Source organism: Nuphar pumila, chromosome 1 (genome assembly GCF_984573655.1).
Source record: "Nuphar pumila chromosome 1, dmNupPumi1.hap1.1, whole genome shotgun sequence".
Lineage (NCBI taxonomy): Eukaryota > Viridiplantae > Streptophyta > Magnoliopsida > Nymphaeales > Nymphaeaceae > Nuphar > Nuphar pumila.
Window position 1 is genome coordinate 28,174,687 of NC_143249.1, and position 25,405 is coordinate 28,200,091.

The 25,405-nt window shown below is 35.6% G+C and overlaps 1 protein-coding gene across 1 annotated transcript in view; it reads right to left on the reverse strand.

Annotated features, from left to right (window-relative positions):
* The window catches only part of LOC149848503 (1,4-alpha-glucan-branching enzyme 1, chloroplastic/amyloplastic-like), a 175,410-nt gene that overhangs the window by 26,925 nt on the left and 123,080 nt on the right, over positions 1-25,405 (reverse strand). Inside the window, exons 16-18 of the mRNA XM_089995773.1 lie at positions 24,258-24,402; positions 7,161-7,308; positions 6,986-7,086 (exon numbers count right to left, since the gene is read on the reverse strand). Of these exons, the coding sequence (XP_089851899.1) occupies positions 6,986-7,086; positions 7,161-7,308; positions 24,258-24,402 (394 nt within the window). The remainder of the gene's footprint in view (positions 1-6,985; positions 7,087-7,160; positions 7,309-24,257; positions 24,403-25,405) is intronic.

Consider the following 25,405-nt stretch of genomic DNA (forward strand, 5'->3'; position numbering starts at 1 on the left):
TAGGGTTCAGAAATGAACCCTTACACTCGTTTTATCGGGTGTGGGTTTTTTTTTTAACTTGTAATTCGCGTTTTAACGCACGCCCCTTTTTTTCGTGCTTTCATTTTAATGCACCAATGGGTGCGGGTTTGGTTCGACCGAACCCGTGACCCATTTCGGTTTGGGTCCTCCTTTTGGAAATTGTCCCGGATCCATTTGTGAGTCCGAATTTTCTTTTCAAGTATAGGTATTTGATTTTTTTTTAATATAGAACCATATTAAATGACTTTAGTCTAAGTTCATTATTGTGGATCTTTACTCATTTATTATGGATCCAAAATCCATTATGCTCATAAAACCCTTTAAGAAATCCGGATCTAAGGATTCAAAATTTTCTTCATTTGAGGATTTGGATCCATGGATCCAAATTACACTATCGTGGATTCCAAGTGACTTATAATGGATCCAAGTAAATTTTAATTGGTTCCCTACCCTTTTTACATCTCCAATGTTCAGGATCCAAAAAGAAATATTGTGGGTCAAAACTTCGCATAAGCTACTACGGATCCCATGAAAGTGTTATAGATCCGATATAGAAATTTTCCTCATTAAAATCCGGTTTCAATATCGTGGATCAACTCCATTCGTCCTGGATCCAATATCCAATATGACCCTGATATTGAGGATCCAATATCAGAGATCCGATCCTTTTGCCTAAAATCCCTTATTGGTTATCCAATTAAAATGTTTGTGATCCGTTATCTAAGATTTGAAAGGAATATTGAAGATCCAAACAGGATACTAAGAATCCAACATTGAAGATCCAAATAGGATATCCGAGATCCAAGTACGAATAAATAATTAAAACAATAAAATATCCTTGTATCAGCTTAATGACTTAAAATCTAAGTTTATTTATCCCGTAAAATTTACGGGTATTACACCACTGGTTTTTGTGTTTTCTTAAGAGAATCCTTGATTTCGTGGAGGTGTAAGAAGCAGCAAAAGATTTTTCTTTCGTCAACAAAAGCTGAATATCGAGCTATGACAGCTACAACTATGGAGGTAGTCTAACTCAGAAGATTGCGGGCTGATATGGGAATTGAAGTGATAAAAGCATCATGCATGTGTTGTGACAACAAGTGTGCGATATACATAACCAACAACCGAACGTTTCATGAACGCACTAAACATATTGAAATGGATTGTCACTACGTCAGAGAGGAGTATCTACATGGAACTATTGATCTGCCTTATGTTACCTCAGAATATCAATTAGCAGATTTCTTCACCAAACCTCTCGCCACTCCTAGATTTCATTTCCTCCTAGACAATCTTTCAGTCATTGTACCTTAAGTTTGAGGGTGTGTTAGAAAGTGTATATATAAATATATTTATATATATGATATATATTATATGTAAATACCAATGTATATACACATAGTATATATGTATATTATGTATATATATATATATATTTATATAATATATTTTTATTTTTTTCTTTTTTTCATTTATTTATTTTTCCTTTTAGTATCTAGTTCCATTTGAACTAGACTTAAACTAATCACATATTGTTGACTAGTTTGAGAAACGTAGGAGCTAGTCCAACGTCTACAAATAGAGTTATTGGATTAGCTCTAACGACTCTCTTGTGCTTCTCTTAGCTCTATTCCAAGAGCTCTTTCATGTGTATAAATAGGGGTTATCTCCTTCGAATTGTATTAATGTTTTTTAAGCATTTTATGTGAAGTTAATAAAGATTGTTCATTCTATTCTTGTGCCTTCTTATTTATGCCCTTTTGTGGGTTTTGGTTAATGTGTCTTTTATAGACACTTGTTGTTAACATTTGTGTTCTTGTTAAAGGCTGGTATTTCATTACAAGGATATGGTTACATTCAGTATGAAAAGCTAACGTAAATCATATAGTGCAAGGGATTATCTGCACTAATTTTGTTTATGTTGACCAACCATTGATGGCATTGAAGAGATGCATGAGTTTACATTCATCTACATTTTAACAGCAATTATGTAGGAACTTTGACCATTTTTGTGGTATAGAACTTGTAGAATCAACAATAGTAAACAGAAGAAACATATCATTGCCCTACTCAAAGAAACATGTGTTAGATTATAATGTTGTTGACCCTTCAATAGTGTCAATCATGGATTTGGAAGCATGGGTAGTGATATGATTGAAGCTACTTGGATGCATTTATGGGTTCATTATCGAACCCGTTGTTCTCTAACATAGTATCAAAGCTAGATTACGATCGGGTTGTCTTTTGGTGCATCGGAAAGTGTGTCACTCAAGAAATGGTGAAGTATTCATTGTTCTTCTCTTTTTTGAAGTTATTCGGTATGTATTCCTTTTCTTAAAGTATTATGCATTATGAAACTATTTTTCTTGCATATATTTTGTATATTTAGTGTTTATGATAGTTGAATCCTTTCTTTTCATATTTCACGTGTTCGCATGTTTTAAAATATCTCCTTTTAAATTTGGTAAACTTGTTTGTTTTTCAAATATATGATTGCTAAAAAATGGGTCGTATATTATATTTTTAAATTTGATGTCAATCCTACTTGAACTCGTATGGCTTTAGGTGTTTTCTATTATGTTGACTTCAAGTATTAAAAGCTTGAAGTTCATATTTTCCATGTCTTTGTACATGTGTATCCGTGCCTTTGTGCACTTGTGAGAGTTCTCCTTGTACCCTTGTGCACACTTCTTAGCATTGTGTTTATACATGAATATTTTTTAGAGATTTTTATATAAATGAGCATACATGGTTGTGATAAAAATCTTTTGTATGTGTAATAAGTTCTTAAAGAAAGTTTGGATGAGATTGAATTTTTTATTTGTATATGAAGGATTGTGATAATTCACACACTTCTCTACGCATTCATCGATTACCCATCACATATAATAGTAATTTATGTTTTTCAAAATTGTCTTCAATTATGTGAGATTTATGATTTTTTACATAATTGTTTCATGATTGACCTATAAGTTAACTTCTAAAATTATATATGTTTTCTTGCTAAATTAATGATTTTTGCTTAAAAGGCTCTTGACTCTCATATGAAGCCTAATTTGTTTTGAGGTCCTATCTTGTTTATGGATTTTAGTGCATTTTTTGTGAAAATTTGATATAATTCTTGTATGAGAATTTCTGACATCTAAATCTTTGTTCACTTTTTTTATAAATCCTAAGTAGTTCTTGTTAATGATAACCATTTGTGAGAACTCCTAAAGGTCTTTCAATGTTTTTGGTTTATTTAAAGAATTTTGAATTTTTTTTGTGTTGTATGAACCATTGTGTTCATTAAGAAAGATCTTTTAAAAGAACTTCACACACTATATAGAATCTTAATATGCATAGTGTGTCTATTGCATCTTTTGGTATAAAAGATTTCATTAGTTTTGATTTTCTTCTAATGATGCAACTTTATAAACTTGTTTGTATTTTTCACATAAAATTTCAAAACCTCTTGATTGTATCTCTTCTTTTAAAGGATGCCTACGTTGGCCGTAATATGGTCTCATTTGTCTTAAATTGCATTTGTTAAGCATATAATTGCATAATTAAAGCTTGAGAGTCTCAAGCATTGCTTTTTTATAAATTTTCAAGTATTTTTTAATATTCTTTCTTTGGGTATTGTGTTAAAGCTCTCTTTGTGAACCGTTATGGTTCTTGTGATTTCTTTGTTAAAAGCTTGGTTTTCTTCTCTTGATTATCCCAAGAATTTCTTTATATGTCATTATGTTTTTGAAAGAGTATTTTTGCCTTTTATGGCACTTATTTTTTCCATCACAAGTTGTTATATGATGCATCAATCTTTTTTGGCCTTATTATTATATTAGAGATGTTTATCGAGGTGAGTCATGGGCACCTCGTGTTATGTCATTTTAGATTGTCAACTTGTAGTTTGACTCTAAAGTGACTTGTTTTGAGATCTTTAATTATGAGTGTCACTCATTTGTTTTTTGGCTGTTGTTTTTATAGATGCTTTTAATTATGTATACTTGTGATGGATGTCTAAAGTTTGAAACCTTAATATTTCAAGGTATATTGAGAAATTGATGTTATTTAATTGTATGTTCATTACAAGCTTTATTGCCTCAAGTGTCTTATCCTTTTATGCCCCTTATCTAACTGTCATCATATGTAGACAAGACATATTGTTCACACCTTTGTGTGTGTGTTTTAGCCCTTTGTTGGCTTTGTTATCTTGGTCTAGTAGCTGAACATACTTGTCTTGAGTGTTATTATATGTAGACAAAGCACGTTGACTCACACCATTGTGTGTGATTTTAGTCCATGTTGGCATTTGTGTCCTTGTTCTAGTCGCTAAGATGTGTGCCCATGGTTGACTTCTTTCACTCATTTCAAGTGTCATTTTATGTAGACAAGAGATGTATTGTCACACATTCGTGTGTATTTTAACCCATGGTTGGCTTGGTACTCTTGTTCTAGTAGCTAAACATGCTTGTTTTTTAGTATTATTTTATGTATACAAGAGATGTTTTTAGTCCATGTTGGCATTTATTCTCTTATTCTAGTCGCTGATACACTCATTTCAAGTATTATTACATGGAGACAAGAGGTGTTTTGTAAACACCTTTGTGTGTGTCTTTGGCCTTTAATGACATTATGATTATGTTCTTGTTCTAGTAGCTTATACACTTGATTTATGGGTTTTGGAGGACTAATGAGGTGGTTGCTTGTAGTGGATAAACTATTGTTGAGATTTACAAAATTCCATATTTATGGGAATTTGAAATTTGGTTTTGATATGAGTTTTTCTAACTCATATTCTTTTTATAGCACAATTGCTATGTGCACATGTTCAAATCAAAGAATATATTTTGATTGTTTTGTCTCATAAGTAGACTTAAAACTTTTGAACTCTTGTGTTTTATACACTCCCTTTTATCACATGCTCTTGAGCATTTCCTTTGTGAAATCGCCTTCAAGAAAATTGTTCAAATCAATAACACTTGTTTTCCTATTTTGTAAGCTCAAGGAATATTACTTGATTAAAGTATGATTGGAGCATGTTCATTAATGACTCTTTTAAGTGTTGATTCAATATGCATATGCTCATAATGTCTTTTTAAGCTCTCACTTGATTAATATTCATATATTTTCTTATGAGTTGGCTCTTTGAAGGCTCTTTATGTTGTCCCTTCATGAACTATTTCAATATTCTTCATTGTGGCTTCTTGGTTGTTCGTCATTGAATCGTATGAATGCATTAAGCATTCTTATTATACATTTTTGCGTATACTTTAAAATTTTCTCATTACTTTTTAAGTATATGATTTTGAAAGTTGGTCTTCTAAAATCATGTTGCATGATAAGTAATTATCTTGTCCTGACGAATCCTGTGTTTTAAATAAAATAGTTATGCTTTCATTATGCATAGAATATCTTTTTGCGCCATTGTTTCTTGGATGATTCATCTTGTTTGGAATATTCCACTTGATTAAAGTGCAAAGATATCTTTTACTTTGACCTTTTCTTGGTTTGTTCCATACGATTGTGAAAATGAGATGAAAAGAAGTACCTTGGATAGATAATAAAAGGTGCTCACCATTAAAGACAATTGGAGGAAGACATTGGCAAATTTCAATGGCATCCTTACTGAAGACTCTTGGAGCCTTGAGTTTCTTCCTCTTATATTCTTCAATCTTTTCGTTCCCCCACGCAAAGTTTGAGGGGGGTGTTAAAATGTATTCTTCAATCATTGTAATTATATATATATTTTATATATATATATAAAGGATAATACATATACATATATGGTATATATGTATATGTATCTTCCTAATTATATACATAAAATATATATTTCTCTATTATTAGTCGTAGGGGTAGTTTAGTCATTTCACTTGTTTTTACGCATATTTTATTTGAAATATGATTGTAATTTCCTTTTTATTTTTGTGGTTTGTGCCACCTAGGGAGGCTCCCCAAAAGAGTTGTTGGGGGCTCCCAACGACTCCTTTGGGAGTCCCCTATGTGGCTCCTCTCTTGTATTATAAATAGGGGTCTCCCCCTTGTAATTCGACATTCTTGAGGGAGCTTTAGCTCCATTGTAAAAGGGTTTTTACCTTATTTTTCATAATAAAGAGAGATTCTTTTAGCCTTTTGGCTTAACCCCTTTGTGGGTTTATGGGTTTAGCACTTTATGTGCTTTTGGTTGCCCCTTAGTGGGTTTGTGTATTTGCACCTTTAGTGTGCATTTATGGGTTCATTATCGAACCTGTTGTTTTCTAACAAATGCTACTACCAATGGCATAATCAATTAATTTGGTTAGCAGATTCATGCATGCATCAAGCTCTTTTCATATGATCAGGGAATATCCAATCTTAAGGTATCTCAGTTTACTCACAAAAAAATTCATGTAACTATGGCCATTGCAATGTTGAAATCAATTATACATTGTCAGATCGGTAGAAAAAGAACCTAAAATTGAGTATCATGCATTTGTAGTGGGGTGAGCTAAGCATTGTCTAAACATTACAATCCTTTCAAATCCTTTTAGCCACTAGCTTACTGCAATCATTATTGCACCGTTTTAGGGAAATTCCACCTAGAAGGTACTGGATTACACTTGCAACACTTGTTCAATGCTCAGATCTCTAGGTTACTAAGTAGCAGGAACAACTTTTAATTTTTTATGAACCCAGACAAAGGATTGAACAAATTCTTGCCAGTAACTACAACAACAGAACCAACACTAAACCGAAGGCCTGCAAAATGAACACCTAAGGAACACAGACCATAGGTGGACAACAAAGATCTATAAATAATAGAGGATTTTGCCAACAAAAAATCTTATAGCCACCCATTGGTTGTGAAAGAACTCCATGTAAAGTTTTCCCATATAAATCAAGACAAAAAGAACTATTATGAGCTTAGCAAACAATAATCTTCAGTGAGTCCCATAAAGTCTTGTAGACAAACAGAAGAGACCACATACAACTGACTAACCAGATCAAATCTACGCCTGCACTTATCAAAGCTGCCATTGTTCCCAGGAATTACACGGCCATTTGGAAGATGTTGATCACCCCTTGGGAAGTCTATCCATTCTATAAAAGAAGCAATTGTGACAAACTCTCCTTGACTATGCATTCAACCGTTCTTTAAATATGAGAACATTTACCTGGATGTCCAAACTCATTTCCCATAAAATTGAGATATCCTTCTCCACCTAAACCCATAGTTATAAGCCTTATCATCTTATGCAGGGCTATCCCACGATCTATCAGAGGAGTTGATGGCCTATCTAAAGCCATGAAATCATACATATCCTGCAAAACAATAAGTATCAAGAATATTAAACAAGGGTATATAAAATATGCCATCAACACATTATAAGTATCATTGGGCTAATTGTACCCAAACTTAAACTGATGATTCATTTCCAATCTAGAGGTCATCAGAACAAGTATCATGCACACAAAAAAACAATTCTTTTAAATTTTAGTTCTTTTCTAGTGATAGTAGCATCACATGTATGATAGTTTTAGTTCTTTTTAAACTGTGAATGCTAAAAAATTCATAGTTGACATCTTAAGCATTTCTTAGTCACATATTGCTTCTTATTTCATCTGGACCTTAAAAACCTTCATTTCTTGTTTCTGTTCTAGTGTCACTTCTGAATCCTACACCTTGAGATGAACATAAATGTGCTGCATACTTTTTAGAATTGCCAAGTGTTCAAAGGATTAAAGCCCTCCATTGTGATGACTTCATAAGTTGGAAAAGAAAATTAATGGTGTTAAACCCATCTCTATCCCAATATCAGAACTCTTCTCCACTCTTCCACTCACCAAACCCAACTATTGTAGTTCCCGTTTCCTCTTTGTGAGAGAAATCAACTCCTACTTCATGCTCCAACACAATATGACAATCAAAACAGTTTCACATTCGGTCAATATTGTGTCATTAACTTTATCTATTTCATTTTATTAAGAATGCACACACGTGCATACACAAACATAACAGTGTCCCCATGTCCTAATGTTTGAAAACTATCGTTTGTATCATACCAAGTTTATCCGCATCATGTCCCTTTCCCACATTGCAAATGGATTGGAGTATGCGCCCATAACTTCTATGCTCAGACCAATGTGCACTGATTATATTTCTTACTACAATCTTAATAATTCCATAGTTACATATATCAATCTCATCTCAACAAGGCCAAATCCTGGGATAGTATAGGTTTTTTGATAAATTTTGAGAAAATCTTGTCATTTGGAAAATAAAAAGAATGAGAAATTTTCCGAAGATTAATAACAATAGAAACAAGAAACTTAAATTTCATTTTGGAAAAAAGATGAGCACACAAGCAATAACTATTCAGTCATAAAAACTGAATTCTGAATCAGCTTTAAAAAAAGAAATGAAATAAGTAGTTAGCCACAAAATGATCCTACAAACACGCTAAAAATACCAAAAAAAAAAAAAGAATTTGGAGTAACAAATATCAATGTCATTAAATATCCGAAGTTCTTAACCTAAAATTCAAGAAGTTGGCAATGCTCCAGAAGCTCATGTTACTGATTCTTTTTTATAGAAGTCAAAAGATGGGAGCTTCTGTTTATTTCCATGTTCCAGTTGCACATGTGCATGAATGTGTGGTTTGCACCATGGTTGTCAGTTGAGGAAGCGGGAGCGGGAAGCGATACGGGAAGCGAGGCACTTTCAAAATTTTAGGAAGTGGGGAAGCGTGGGACCACTTAGGACCGATTCGGGAAGTGTCTCGGAAGCGAAAAAAATAAAAATAAAAAAATAAAAAAATAAAAAATACAAAAAAATTGGAAAAACAGGGGAAGCGAGGGGGAAGCGTGGGGGAAGCGAGGGGGAAGCGTGCCTCCCATTAAAGGGAAGCGCGTCCCTCATTAAAGGGAAGCGTGCTTCCCAAAAAAGGGGGACGCTTCCCCCCACTTTTCGGAAGCGCGGCGTTTCGCGCTTCCGAAGCGCGCTTTCCCTTTTAGCTAGGCGCTTCCAGTAACCCTGGTTTGCACTCATGTGTGCCTATGGAAAATAGAATGGGCTAACACCTTGTCTTATTTGATATTAGAAAGGGGGAGAATAATGAGACGTGATAATGGGTCTGAATCCAGATTCACATCAATCAAGGATTCATGTCCTTTTATTTCTTTATAATATTTTGTATTTCCTGTTTTAACCCCTAGTAAATATTGTGTTGTATATTAATGAGAGGGGTAAAGTTGTACTTGTAGCGAATCAGTTATGTCATATTAAAATGAAGACCTCCCACAAATTCCACTTTGGGAAAGATGTGTGATGGGAATTCCTGTAGCCTCTCTCTCCATACTATCTCTTTTCTTCTCCTCTTCTTTCGTGGTGCAGCCATGTTTTATATGGTATCAAAGCATGTTTGATCCCGGTTTGTTCATCGAGGTGAGTCCAAAGGGTTGTCTGTCTCCTTCTTTCATATTCTTTACTATTTTTTTCTTTTCTTGTCTACCTCTTCTTTTGAAAGAACCCTAAATCTTGATTTTTGTTGCTAAAACCTTTCTCTTTTGTTTTGGGTCATCATTAGTCCCTAAAACCTTCTCTTCTTTCTTCCATATCTTTGTTGCATATCTACCTTTTCATGTGCAAGCCCTATTTTCACGTGAATACTTCTTTATTTTCCTTCTAATCTTCTTCCATCCAAATCTTTTACAAAAATCGATCTTAGCTGTTGAACCAAGTCTCAGTTTTGTGATTGCTTCTGATCTGCAAAAAAAACGTGCAGACATGTTTTACTGTTGTAGACTGATTTTATTTACAAAGTCTTAGTCATTACTTTTCAGTAGCTTGTTTGAGCAGAAATATATATAATCTCTCTTATCCTATCTTCTTGAAACCGTGTCATTCTCTTGGATTTCTCGCAATGGATCCTTCTTCTTCTTCGTCTTCTATTCTTTCTGCAAGCTTTTTCAATCAGCTTGTTTTAAAAAAATTAACCAATACCAATTTTCTCACATGGAAAAGACAAATCATTATTTTTTCTGCAGCCAAGACCTTTCGGGCCATCTGGATGGGTCAATCCTGATCCCACCAGAGTTTATTGTGAAGGAAAAGAAGGACGATAGTGGGGTTGCAGTCTCTACACATGTTCGGAATCCAGATTTTGTTTCATGGATGAAGCTTGATCAGGCATTTGTTGCCTACATCACATCTACCTTGTCTCAGGAAGTTTTGATTAGCATTCTCAGTGATTGCACAACTGGGCAAAGTTTGTTCAAACATACTCTCAAGTTTTAGAAGCAAGAGTTATGTTTTTAAAGAGAGTTTCAGAATCTCAATAATGGATCGATGACTATAATGGACTATCAAAACAAAATGAAGTAGATTACCAACCAACTTGCTATGGTCGGGTGTGAGGTTTCAAAAAAAGATAAAGTGCAGCAGGACTTAATGGACTTGGACCATAATACAATGTCCTCTACACCACTTTGACTTGCTTTCCTGAGTTGCCAACCTTTGAAGCATTGTGTGCTAAGTTGCTTCAGTTTGAAATGAATATGTCAGGAACATTAGAAGGGACTTTGGTTGCAGCTGAGAATCACAATGCCCTTCTTTTTGATACACAATATGGAATAGGACGAGGGGGTATGAGAGGAGGAAGAGGACGTGGACGTGCAGGAAACCCGGGAGGTTGTGGTCTCCTTCCACTCCCAAATGTTCCATCATTAGTGAAGCAAGGTAAAAGGATTCCGACTTATTTTGATATGTAAACTCGTGGTAGCGAACCATATTACTGGGAATGAAAGAAAATTTTGAAACTTGATCCCCTATTTTGAAAAAGACAAAGTTATCACTAGAGATGGCACTCACCACTCCATCACACACACAGGAAAAGTTTTCATTCTCATGTTCAATTCTAGTTTTTAGTTATCTAATGTTTTTCTTATTCCCAACATAAAAAAGAACCTTGTCTCTCTTTCTAAGTTAGTTGATGATACCAATTTATGCATCATTTTTACCCCTTCTTCTGTTTATGTAAAGGATCTTCACATGAAGAGGACATTCTATGAAGGAGAGAGACAAGAGAATATCTACCTTTTCAAGGAAGATCCATCGGTTGAAGTCAAAGAACAAATCTACTGAGGAGTCAAGAGTCCATCTTCTTGTTTTGTCAATGAGTCAGAGTCAAATAAGTTAAATGTTTGGCATAATTGTCTTGCGCATTGTAATAAAGTTTTAATTGAAAAGCTTATTTCTAATAATTTGATTCCAAAGTCTAGTTCAGGTCAAGAGTCGTGTTTGTCCTAGTTGTCAGATGTCCAAGAATCATGTATTACCCTTTGATCTTGTTAATAAAAGAGCTTCCAAGTTGTTTGAAATTGTCCATTCTGATGTGTGGGGACCAACCAATTCTCAATGCTCCTTCTAGGAGTTGATTCTATGTGACCTTTATTGATAATTATTCGCGGTACACTTGGATATTTTTCATGAAACATAAGCATGAAGTTTTTAATATTTTTAAAAAAAAATCATGCTATGGTTCACAATCAGTTCTCTCTTTCTATCCGAAATTTTCAGTGTGATGGTGGGGGTGAGTACTCTTCAAATGACTTTGTTGAATATCTCAAGAAGAATGAGATCAATCGGACAGTGTCTTGTCCCCAAACATGTCGGCAAAATGGACTTGCTGAGACGAAATATAAACACATAGTTGAAAGTGTCTAAGCTATGATGCATGAGGGATGTGTTCCTTTATTCCTTTGGACATAGGCTTTTCACACAACAATCCATATTATTATCATGTTACCCATGAAGATACTTCAAAATAAATCACCATATCATGAGTTCGGAAAAAATCTTGATTAGCATTCTTTAAAAGTCTCTGACGGTATTTGTTATGTTCATATTGATGCCTTTTTAGGAATAAATCTTATAAAAAAACCTATCTTTGTAAATTTGTAGGATATGCTAATGATTATAAAGGATACAAATGTTATGACATTAAGAACAGGTGCATCTAAATCTCAACAAAAAAAATTTGATGAAATGAATTTCAAGCATAAGGGTGGCAAACATGAAGAATTACAGCCTCAATCACGTGAATTTTATCAGCCATGGATGAGTGAAAGTCTGTTTCCAAGGGAATTTGATGAGTCCAGCCAAGGATACATGGAAGAAATTGGTTGTGAAGGTGATGCTCATGAACAACATGATGCAGGGCAGCAAGATAGTGATATGAATTCAGTCGGTTGGTAGCAAACAGCATGAGTTGATGATTCACCTCACAAGCAGATCAAATGCCTTCAACAGTGAGAAGATTTGGACGGGTTTGACATCCTATTGAGAGATGGATCAGTTATGAGAGTTTCAACACATAACATCAAGCATTCTTGAATGCAATCTCAAGGCAAGAAGAGCCCAAAACCTATAATCAAGCATCAAACTATAAAAGGTGGGTCAAGGCCATGAATGAAGAGATGAAGTGTAAAACACACGAGATTTAAAAAAAAATGGACCTATGTCGGGTCCAGACCCAACCCCGGCCCGTTAGGGCTAAAACACGCAGGGGGCAAGGTTTTTGTTTTAAACCGTCTTCCCCCCCCCCTTCCCTTGTCCCCATTGCAAAACGGGAAACCCCGACGCCCCCCGTTCCCTTTAAGTAGCGTAGAGGGGAGGGAGGGTCCTCACGACCTGCACGCCCCCCGTTCCCTATCAAATGCCTTTGCCTAATTCCCCTTGTTTGGCAGGGCAGTTAGTGCACGCCACCATGTGTTGGGACGTTGCAAGTTCAAAACCCTATGTTACGTCGTATTGGGGGGCAGCTTAACCTCAACTATCGGGTAGAACCCACTCCTGTCGCCCCCTACTTCCTCTGTATAGGGTCGGCCCCAACTCGGTTAACGCTTCCTATATTTTGATAATCACTCTTATTTGTTTGCAGTACGCACGATAAATCCCGCTTGTGCCCTGCGGCTCGAGCCCTACATCACCTATAGTCGTAGGCGCACGCAGCGACGCAACCTCTTGAGGTAGGGAAAAGTCGCACGAGGACTTTGGATGAATTAAATAAAGATTTAGGAAATTGAGATAATGACAGGCGATACTTATATGACTCGTGATTTAGTGTTTCTTGCTTGTCCTTATATCCCTGAAATTATATGTTTCCTATAACCGACATATTTTGCATACTTATTTAGTTTTATAGTTAATTCATGTCGTTGATTTCCTTTACTTGCTTCTTGTTGTCATCAACTGCATATGCTTAGATTTGCTAGTATTAGTTCTAGCTTGTGTTCTATATGTGCGTTGCTAGATGCAACTAATTGTACCCTGAGTCAGTTACACGGAAGGAATGATTGGATCCACGGCGATCCCAAGACTTGTTTGAGATTTCTTGTTTCGTAGTGATTGAGCATGCCAAGTTATATTATTGATTTTATGTCATACGAAACACTACGTGAGGTTATCTTTCGAGAAACCCATGACCTACTATTGTAGCCAGACCCTTTAGACGGGTACGGTATGTACACTACGATGGGTAGTATGAGAGGTCGATGAAAACCTCGAACTGTGCAATGAGCACTTTGTTAAAATAAATAAAAATAATGATGTTCGCCTCCACATGCCAAATGCTCAAAGAGCAATGCATGTCAAGTTTGAACTAAATAAATTGCAACATATTAAATATTACCTTTTCATCGTAGTCGTACATTTGGACAGGTACGTCTGTTTTGTGTTACGATGATTGGATGATGGGTTGTGGCAACCTTGAAACGTGCAAACAATACAATATTGAGATCACATAAATAGTGATGATTCGCCTTCACAGGCAAGATGCTCGAGTTGGTTGAGAATGAGTCTTCAGTTAACTAACACCTGACACACCCATTCGAACTGCTGACTCCCGTCAAAAGAGAGGACAGGAAGGTACAAAAACTTCGATAGACAGACCATTAATGTATTTTACAAGCAAAAGACTCGATTTTTCCAGTTATTGAAGTTAGGGGAAAAGGGCTACAAAAGATAGCTTTCAGACACTTCTGCAAAAGTTGAATGCATCCTTTGGAATAGGTAGCCTTTGGGGAATTCTCTCTCGGTCACCGACCGTCCCCTTAGGAGCGAACTCAACTAGATATTTGGGATATTGAAAATACATGGCATAATAGACCCCCGAACTAGTCTCAGTTGTTTCTACGATTTGTGCCTTGTGCATACCTGCAGGCTAGCTAATATCGAAACATAAATTAACATGTTCTCACTATTTGTTGAACAGTCTATGCCTGTTGTGGCATTACACTCGTCAATCAAATTGCTTACATAGTTCTTTACTTGAAATAATTAGCTACTCGTGCTAGTTAACTGCATATAACGTTACTTACATCTTGTGTTGTATCTTTCCTTCAGATTAGTTGTACTTTGCATGTGAAATAAATTGCTCATACTAGATTTATTTTCTCGCATTTCAATTACATGTGTTGATTACTGCCTTTGATGAAATAAATTGCTTATCTTATGAATATCCTTTATTTATTTTGCAGTCTATTTGTGCACCTACCAGTTTGTTATGAAACTGACTCATTTCATGGGCAAGTGGCAAATAGGACTTTATAGACGGTCGATGGCACGATGCAACATGGCTCAAAATCACCTTCTTTTTGTTGGCGTCCTGGCTATTCTTTGTGGATAAAGTTGGTTTGTAAGCTAACGTACCCAAAATTGTCAACTTATTTTTCTTTCTAAAAAGAAATTGTTTCCGCCGAAGTCTTTAAAACCAAACCCTGAAATTTGAAAGGTTTTCTCTAAATGTTTTCAAAATTTATAAGTTGAAATTTTGGGGTGTTACATGAAGGCTTTGTACCAATGTTAAACATGAGATATTTTATAAAGGCCTTTAGACAAAAGCATTGTTAGATCAAAATGGGTATATAAAATCAAATATGAACCAGATGATAGCATAGAGAGGTATAAAGCTCAACTTGTAGCGAAGGGCTTTACTCAAGAACATGGGTTAGATTATAAAGAGACTTTTATTCCAGTAGTGAAGATAGAGACAATTTGTGTCATCCTATCTTTCATTATTGAACATGGCTAGATGTTGAGCCAATTGGATGTTAAAAATGTATTCTTGCATGGACACTTAAAGAAAGAGGTCTACATGGAATAACCTCATGGGTACAGTGAAAGGGATCCATATATGTGTGCAAGTTAAATAGAGTGATATATGGACTAAAGCAAGCTTCAGATCATGGTTTGAAAGTTTTTCTCTTGAAATTCAAAAGCATGGGTTCTATAGATCATCTCTTGAGCATTCACTCTTCATTTATAAAGGCAAATGATGGATAATTGCATTGTTGATTTATGTGGATGATATAATAGATAGAAGAAAGTCAAGGAACATATTATTGAAATCAAGGAAGTCTTGAGCCAAAGGTTCAAAATGAAAGATCTAGGGAGGTTGAAATACTTCCTAGGAGTGGAGGTTGATAGAGGAAAGGATACTCTAGTGTTAGACACAATACAAGTACACCATTGGTTTACTGAATAAAGTTTGAATGAGAGACTGCAAGCTCTTGCTAACTCTTAGACCCCTACATAAAAAACTCAGCTTCGATGAAGAGATATATGATAATCTCACTAAGTAAAGGAGTATCATAGGTATGCTTCAATATCTTACTTTCACTTGTCAAATGTTTATGAGGTTTTACAGTACATTGGCACACAGAGAGGAAATCCACTAAGGGATAATACGAAAAGGCCTTACAAGAAGGCTACACATAAAAATGGATAGACTCTTTTTATTAAAAGAGGAGCTCAAAAGGTCTAAAAAAACACAAGGGGGAGTGCCCCTATTTATACACTCAAGGGACCACAAGGGGGCTCCCAATAGAGTCGTTGGGAGCCCCAATGGTCACATTTTGTGATCGTTTGGGGGCCCAACGACATTATGGTGGGCCCACTATATGGCTTAAAAAAAAAATAAATAAAAAAAGAAAAAAAAGGAAATACAGAAAAAGGAAAGAAGAAAATAAATATCCCTATCGGGTATTATGTGATAAGACCATAATACCCTTATCGGGTATTATGGTGTATTTGAAGGAATATATATATATATATATATATATATATATATATATATATATATATATATATATATATATATATATATATATATGTTAACACCCCCCCTCAAAGAGATGACTAAAAGTTTGCCAAGGAGAAACAAGAAGCGGAGAGCAAGAAGCGCGTTAGTAAAAAAGTCTACAAGCTGATATTCAGATGTGGCATGGCAGTGTAACTGTCCCACGGAGATACTCATCGCGAACATAGTGACAGTCCATTTCTATATGTTTGGTCCGCTCATGGAAGGTGTGATTGATGGCAATATAGATGGCACTTTTGTTGTCACAACAAAGCTTCGAGGCGCCAAAAATTTCAACTCCCATATCTTGAAGAAGACTTCGAAGCCACACAAGTTCCATTGTAGTAGTTGTCAGAGCCCTGTACTCAGCCTCGGTAGAAGATAACGAGACTTTCTGTTGTTTTTTACATCTCCACGCAATTAGAGAATCTCCTAAAAAGACACAAAAACCAGTAGTTGAGATTTTGTCATTTGGGTTTCCTCCCCAGTCAGCATCAGTATAAGCAAGCAAATTTAATAAAGAAAGTGAGGATAGAAATAGCCCTTTAGTTAGAGTGTTTTTGATGTAGCGAATGATCCGAAGAATGGCACTCATATGCACAGTTGTAGGAGCATGTTGAAATTGGCTAGCAGAGTGAACAGTGTGAGCGATGTCTGGTTTGGTGATAGTCAGATAGGTGAGAGATCCAATGAGTTGTCTGTAGGGTGTAGGATCTTCCAGTAGAACCCCATCCTCCAACCGTAGTTTAACAATGATTATCATCTGAAATTCTAGATTTGGAACATATATCTGCAACAAGCTTTATCTGTGATAATATATACCCTCGAGGTGTAACGCCCCGAAATTTTAACCCAGATTTATGTGGATTTTTTTTATAACAGCGAAAAGAATAACCAATATAGGGTTAAGCATTTCAGAACATTACATTTGAGAGAAAACTCAACACAGGTATTTCATTTCATTATGATATGAACATTTAAATTACCATAAACCCAAGGAATCACTGGAACAGTAAATCAACAATCTCGATCCAATGCCTCATCCCGCAACCGCTCATAAGTCTACTCGTTTAGCTGAAAATGGTGAAAATTATAAAAATTAGACTACCACGTCTAAGTAGGAAAACTGTAACTTTTAATGCAGGTATGTCATAAATCTAGCATGTGATATGGGTGTCAAAGGTGATTCTCAACATATGTCTAACCAAGTAAGCAGTTTATGCAACAGAAGCCAATATTCATATACATGACTATCTGAACAGTTATACAACAACCATAACTGAGCAGGTAAAGCATAGTGTGTAGCATTAATAAACAAGAGATTATGGTATGCAACAGTCATAATAATAACAGAGTATAACATTGCAACAATCATAACATTAACATGTACAACTCTCAGATAATGGTTCAACTACCTCGTATCTACACATTTCATAATTTTATATCGCAAGCTCAGAATATAAAGCATGTTAAAGAACATAAACACATATCTCCAGTATTTCCACTCACTGTGATACCTAACTGCCCTAAATTGTGTTTAAATTATCTTATCCCGTGGGTACACATGGGCACAGATGACCATCTCAGAAGAGAACGTTCGGGGGTATATTATTCAAGGTATTTTATTAACCCGAACATTCTAACGGAGACTGAATCCCCAAGGAAGCGACCAATACCCGAAAGAATCTCTCAAAGGCTCAACTCAAAACAGAATGCATCCTAACTTCTGCAGAAGACATGGAACTACCACCTAGGACACATAGGTAGTCCTAGTCCCTAACTCCGAGGACGGGGACCAACGAGCCGCTTCACGCTCGAAACACAACACAAGTCCTCGAAGTTTTGTACTACCTACCCTCTCCAAGGTAAGCCTCAAAAATTGGTTTCATTGTTTAATTATTGTTCCGAAGTTCAGGGCATTTCCCCAACTTCCTCCTACTACCATAGCAGTAGATCCCAACCTTAGTCACTTTACCAAGGTATATAAACCATCCATATACTTTTTCCACATTGATTTCTTAATCCCACTCAGAGTGCTCCGGTGCTTTTAAACCAGTCAAGCACACAATAATTACAATTAAGTTTTCTCACTATTATTAACATAGCACGCAAGCCAATAACTCAAGTACTCACGTCGGGTAACCCATTCATATATTGCCCTCTTAGGCAAAGCACGTATCCATATATCACTAAATACACCATCATATGTGTGAAACCAATATAACAACCTCATTTCTCAACACAAGTAACAGGTTGCATAAAAGCAGTTCAAATTATATATTTTCAATTCATAATGAACCAAAGAAAAGCAATTCCCATAATGTAAATATATGCAACAAATAGTGTCAATACACAACATCTCCTTGATATGTCACACTTCTTTTCTACGAAAAGAGATAGAGAATTTACCATAAGAATTCAAAACTATCATTGAATATTAGAACATTTGCAGCTTAACAGGCAGAAGCGAATATGCAACTAAATAGGCTTTTGAGCATTAAAACTTTGCAACTAATCTTCCGAATGTACGGCTTATCATGCATTTGAAACAGTAAGGCATATACATCATAACAGGCAACTAACTTGACATTTGAAAATATGAAATGCATGCAGCTTCATAAGAAATCAAGGATCATTATAATAAGTATATAGATCATGGGTATCTGCATATCCGGAACATTTCTATAGCACAAGCTAGCGGCATGTGCATACGTATGAACCCAACACAGAGTACCATACATGGTATTACATCAAACCCCATCACAGCATTTCTAGCTAGCCACTTTCAGGAAAAATATAACCCAAGTACTTTGTTGTCACTATCATACAACACAGAGTCAAACCAACCAACTGATACAACCTTATGCAAAACCCATAGTAAGGCTGCTGTAATCAAGTGAAACCCTCCCTCACTTGCTACAATGAAATCAATCCATGTTATTTTAAATAGATCATTACTGTGAAAACCAGTCACAATAGTGCAATACTAACAGTACTGTGAAAACAAATCATATTATTGCAATGAAATCAATGTGGTCAATATTGTTAACAATGTCTAATCAAAATATAACATGGTACATTAGTCAGAATAAGATATGCTAAACAGGTTATCTATTCAGCATATGACAAGCCCTACATGACAAGCCCTACAGTGGATGTGAACTGGTTTGAATCCTGTAAGACAAATCTAAGAGTGAAGTGACTCATCTGTACCACAATCTTGCAATTAGGCAGACATGCTAATTACTAAATAAAAACATGAGAGACATAGCATTTCAGGCACAGTTTAGAAGATTAAAAAGTAACATCAAACCTATTATGTTTACCAGATAACAATAGAAATATTCGGTTAATCAATCAATAAAGCACACAATGCTAAGACATGGTTTACTTATATATTTTTCCACATCAAATCAGGTACCTAAAACAGAACCAAGACACACAGCTTTGTAGATGATATAGAGTCCAATGCAGGAATCAAGAAAAACCAATCCGCTCAAGAAGATAAATATGATCTAGGGAACAAATCGGATCAAGAAAACCCATATGATCACAAAACAAATATGATCAAGACAATAAATATGATCAAGACAACAAATCGGATCAAGAAAACCCATATGATCACATTATCTGAAGTAATCCATACAGACAGACAAGAAAACAATAAATGAGAAAGTGTCATCCAATCACATTACACCCTCTGATGATAAATTTAAACCAAAACAATGACGTCATCCATGTTGATTCATACATGTACCAAAAACTAGAAAAGGATATAAAACACCATCCAATCGGTTTATTTACTCCAAAGATAATATGCCAGCATCAGTTCCCAAAGAACCTTTGAGACAGTTTCAGGCATAAAAGTGAGGACCACTACAGTGAACTCTCATTATTCAAGCTTCAAACTATATAGAGTGATAATTTCCACCAAACTACCAAGATCCCATCAAGAGAAAAGCACACCCAATAACTCAGTTGCCCAATAATAGAACATTAGGTTTACAAAGCAAGGGAAAATTCAGAAAAAGATGCACAGAATCCACATTCGTACTCAGTGTCTGCCGAAATCATACTAATACCCTCTAAACAGAAATTTCAAATACGAAAATCAACTAAGACACATACACCGATTTCATCATTCGTTGTTGGCACAGTTCAAACCGAAACACATGACAGCAAGATCAAAGTAACACTCGAAACCCCTTGATGATCGTATGCAAATCCCCTCTATAAAACAAAAATCTGAAACCCCCAAATCGTAGATTTGGGGTTTTCGGACTAGGGTTGATATAAACCCCAAAATCGATTGTTATCCATACCGTAACCCCAAAATAGGAAACCCCCAAACTCTATTGTCTCCCCTACAAGAAATCCCAACCCACAGCGTTGGGTTTCTGTCAATCAAGAATGTAATGAAGAACATATTAAAACGCTCGACAGGTGAAAGGAATCGGGTTCCCCCTTGACCGACCCAACCACGGACTAATTCAATCCATAGCCATCAAGAAAAGCCAGAATCCTACCTCTCTTGGCGGAAAAACACTTGCTGGCGACTGGAGAAGGTGGCTGCAGGTGATCGGCGTCGATGGATGACCAGCAGCGATGAAAGGAGTGCTCCGGCAATGTGAGAGGAAAGAGCCGAGAGGGAGACAAGAGAAGTGAGATGTGAGAGGTGAGACTCTCCCCACGAATCCCCCTTGTAACGACTTCGAAACCCTTTCTCCTTCCCTCCAAGAACTGCGGCAGCGAGATCTTGCTGCAACCCTCCCCCTTCTCGAGTTCTTGGTTTACATTTTCACAAGGAACGTGCCCTAAGCACGATCCTTACATGCGATGCTTTATTAATATTGAGCCGGGTCCGGGTTCCGCGACCCGCGGTGCCACTGTATCAGATCCACTCTAACGTGGATCCGGGTCAGTAATAGACTATGGATCCACTCTAATGTGGATCCGGGTTGACAGCCATTTGACAGATCCACCTGAATTCGGGTAATGGATCCATAAATTGGATCTGGTTGGCTCAAATATGGATCCAAACCCCATTTACCCAAATCTTTTATTATATATTCTTTTGGATCCGGTAATGGATCTTGGACCCAATATGCATAAAATTACTCAAAATTTTGGGTTATTACACGGGGAGAGTATGCAACTTCAATGCCAAGAAAATATCTGAGAAAACCTAAATTAGACATCAAAATTATCTTTTAACATATTTTTAACATTAATAATATCAATTTCATCATTGTCTGTGATGATCATATCATCAACATAAAGTAAGAGAATTACAATATTATTACTTGCACTTTTAACAAAGAGAACAGTGTCAGTATAACATGAACGAAATCCCAACTTAATCATGATAGCACTAAATCTATCATACAAAGCCTTAGGGGCTTGTTTAAGACCATATAAAGCTTTTAATAGTTTAAGAGTGTAACTTTGTTCAATAGTAATTCCCGGCAGATGATCCATATATACTTCTTTATTTAATTTGCTATTAAGAAAGTCATTTTTAACATCTAATTGGAATATAGGTCATTTCTTAGATGATGTTACAACAATTAGGGTTCTGACACTAGTCATTCGAGCCACTGGAACAAAAGTCTCCTCATAGTCAATGCCATATTCTTGTGAGTATCTCTTAGTTACTAATCTTGCTTTATAGTGTTCTAAGGAACCATCACTTTTTGTCTTAACTTTGTAAACCCAACGACATCCAATAGCTTTTTTATTTGGAGGAAGTTGAACTATTTCCCAAGTTTTAGCCTTTTTTAAAGCATCTAGTTCTACCCTCGTTGCTTTAATCCAATGTGATATATTTTTTGCTTGATTATAATGAGAGGGCTCATAGTATGAATGTAAGGCTATTAGACAAGCTCTATAATTAGGTGAGAGAGATTCATATGAGACAAACCTATTAGGTGGAATTAATTCTTTAGAGGATCGCCTAAGGGAAGTTTCTTCTAGAGGTTCGTTAAGTCGCAAGAATTTTTCTAAAGCACTAATAGGTTTCTCTTGCTTGCGCAGGGTGTAAACATGGAGATTGTCACCATGAGTTGGTGATACTTCAATATTATGTGTATCTTCACTATTATGTGTATTTTCTAATATTTTCGGATGACTTAAAGAGTCATTATTTATATCTTCTAAAAGATCATTTAGAAACATATATTCAATTTCATTTTGTATGTCTAATATTTCAAATCTGTTCTCATCTTCTAAAAATGTCACATCTTTTGAGACATATAACTTACTTTTTTTATAGTCAAAGCATCTATAGCCCTTTTGAGTTTCACCAGATCCTACAAATACACATTCAATTGCCTTTGGTGATAATTTATCTCTTTTGTGTAAAAGAACAAAGCATTTACATTCAAAAATACGAAGACGATTGAAATCGGGTGTCATTTTAAAAAGTTTTTCATAAGGAGAGATGTTATTTAATTTTGAGGACGACATTCGATTGATTAAGTGGAGGTTAACACGACTTTGACTCAAAAGATGGTTTCTAAAATATGCTTATGTTTTCTTTCCGCTAGACACTTTTGTTGGGGAGTTCTTGGGCATGATCTTTGATGACAAAATAAAATAAATAAAAAAAGAAAATAAATAAAAAAAGAAATACAGAAAAAAGAAAAGAAGAAAATAAATACCCCTATCGGGGATTATGGTGTATTTGAAGGAATATATATATATATATATATATATATATATATATATATATATATATATATATATATATATATGTTAACAATGTGGAGGTTGTTACAAGGATTTTTAGGTACCTTAAAGGTACACTCAGAGATAGGTTTTGTTATAAGAAAGATGAAAATGATGATATGCTTACAGTAATGGCCTTCTCATATGCAAATTGGGCATGAGATCCAGATGAAAGAAGGTCAGTTTCAGGATACTGTGTCTTTGTCGGAAAAAATTAGTTTCATGGAGCATTAAGAAGCAAAACACAGTTGCATGTTCCAGTACAAAAGCTGAGTATCGAGCCATGGTTGCAACCTCTTCAGAAGTAACTTGGATCAGATAATTGTTGAGTGATTTGAATCAGAAAATACCAAGTTCTATTTTGTTTTGTGACAATAAAAGCTCAATGAAGATTTTCCTTAATCCTATTTAGCATGGTACGAAGCACATTGAGATTGATCATCATTTCATCTGGATTAAGATAGAAAATGGGCAGATTTGTTTACAAAGGGAGTGATTTTGGTACTTGAAAAGCAAGTTGCCAATGATTCTCACCATGTACAACTTGAGGGAGGCTAATAAGATGTGATAATGGATCTGGATCCAGATTCATGTCCTTTTATTTCTTTATAATATTTTGTATTTCCTGTTTTAACCTCTAGTAAATATTGTGTTGTATATTAGTGAGAGGAATAAACTTGTACTTGTAGAAAATCAGTTATGTTATGTTAAAAGGAAGACCTCCCACACATCCCACATTGGGAAAGATGTGTTTTGGGAATTCCTGCAACCTCTCTCCTTACTATCTCTTTGCTTCTACTTTTTTTTGGAGGTGCAGCCCTGTTTTACAGAGAAAACCCATCAATTTTCTTGGAGAATTAATTTCCCGGCAAACATCAATAGCTAGGAAAGAATATTCATCTGATCTTGACCAGAAAATAGAATTTCTGGATGAAACTGTTGGGGAATTTTCATTTTGTCATAAAAAAATTGAAAGTAGAGACCCTTCTGATTTACCCTTATTATTAATATTCAATTGAAAAAGAAGGGAAACTCTCCTCTAATTTGTACAAGGACTTCTCCCTTTGCCATGAATAGTTGTGCCTTACCCAGTTCTAGAAAAAATAGGCTTGGATGGAATTTTTATTATACAGTATGAACACACAGGAATGCACATGGCTTGTTGAAACTTGTCCTACTGACAATTTTCCAACTGTCTGCTAAAGAAAAGTATAATGCATGTGGACATAAATACCATAACAAGAAATGTGATTCAGGACAAAAGATCATTAATGACAACTGCATGAAATCAGACATCAACCCAAAAAATGCAATTCCATCTTAATTATAGGTTCAGAGCAAACCAAGTCAAAAGGCTGGAAAAGAGATGAATAAACAGACATGGTTGTCTAGATTAGTTACACGTACCTTGTCCATCAGCCAAAAGGCAATAGTCTTATCACCAACAAGTGCCTGATCATGACTTTCTGCATATGCAACACATTTCTCCAGCCACCTTCTATTGGTAAGTGTATGAACTATGTCACCCATTAACCAATCCTCATCCGTTTTCCTGCACAAGGAAATGGTAGGACAATAAGTAACAAGATTCCATGTCATGAAGTGTCTAATCTCAGCAAGGAAAAGAGCAGTGTATGAAGCAAATTGGAAACTGAGTTACTATGCATTATCCCAGGAATAGAATCTGCAGGTTAGAAACATATTCTTCAACGCAAGTAACATTAAATCAAAGTAAGATTGACAAATTGGCTCACTTACAAACAGGAAAATTCAGAAAGTTTGGTTGTTAAATATAGAGAAACTCTACTTTTGATCATTGTTTAGTTTAACGTATTTAGTAGTTTAATTAATCCTCCACAGTTGCAATCATGCATCCTTGTACCTTCCCCCCCTTTGTCATAGTTTATGAGTAGAATTCCTCACCCATGTTAACAACAAAATCATGAGTTCCTTGTTTTCCAAAACACTCATTCCTAAAGAGACAAGGCTCTGCTCTGCAAAACCATGGTTTGACAGACTTCTTAAGCAGCCTCAACTCTCAAATTCAGATTGAGGTTTTCCCTTCTCAATCAATTTTGCCTCATTTATCACCTGGACCAAGGGGTAAACAGCAAGTGGAGACAATATGCCATGGAGAGAGAGAGAGAGAGAGAGATTTTACTTTGTTTTACTTTTTGGTTCATGGATGAAAGTAATTAAGTGCCTGATATGGTCTGCAGAGGAGCAGAGGGAGAGAATGGATTGGTTAAAAATCTCTTTTCCAAACTGAACTTGAATTGATTTTGAGAGCAAACTTGGAATCAAGTCATACAATTGGTCAATGGGCACAAATTGGCTTGATTGAATCCATGACAGTTTTCCTCCCATTCAAGTTAATTTTTTGTGACTGACTATTGTTCCCAAACAAGTGTAAGATTTTGAGAGAGATGTATAGTCATAAAAAATGAAAAGCATGTTAACTGATAAATAAGACTGTTTAACATCACAAATTTTACACATCAAGGCCTATTTGATGAATGGGCACCACTGGATGCAGACTTGATGCAAAGAATATC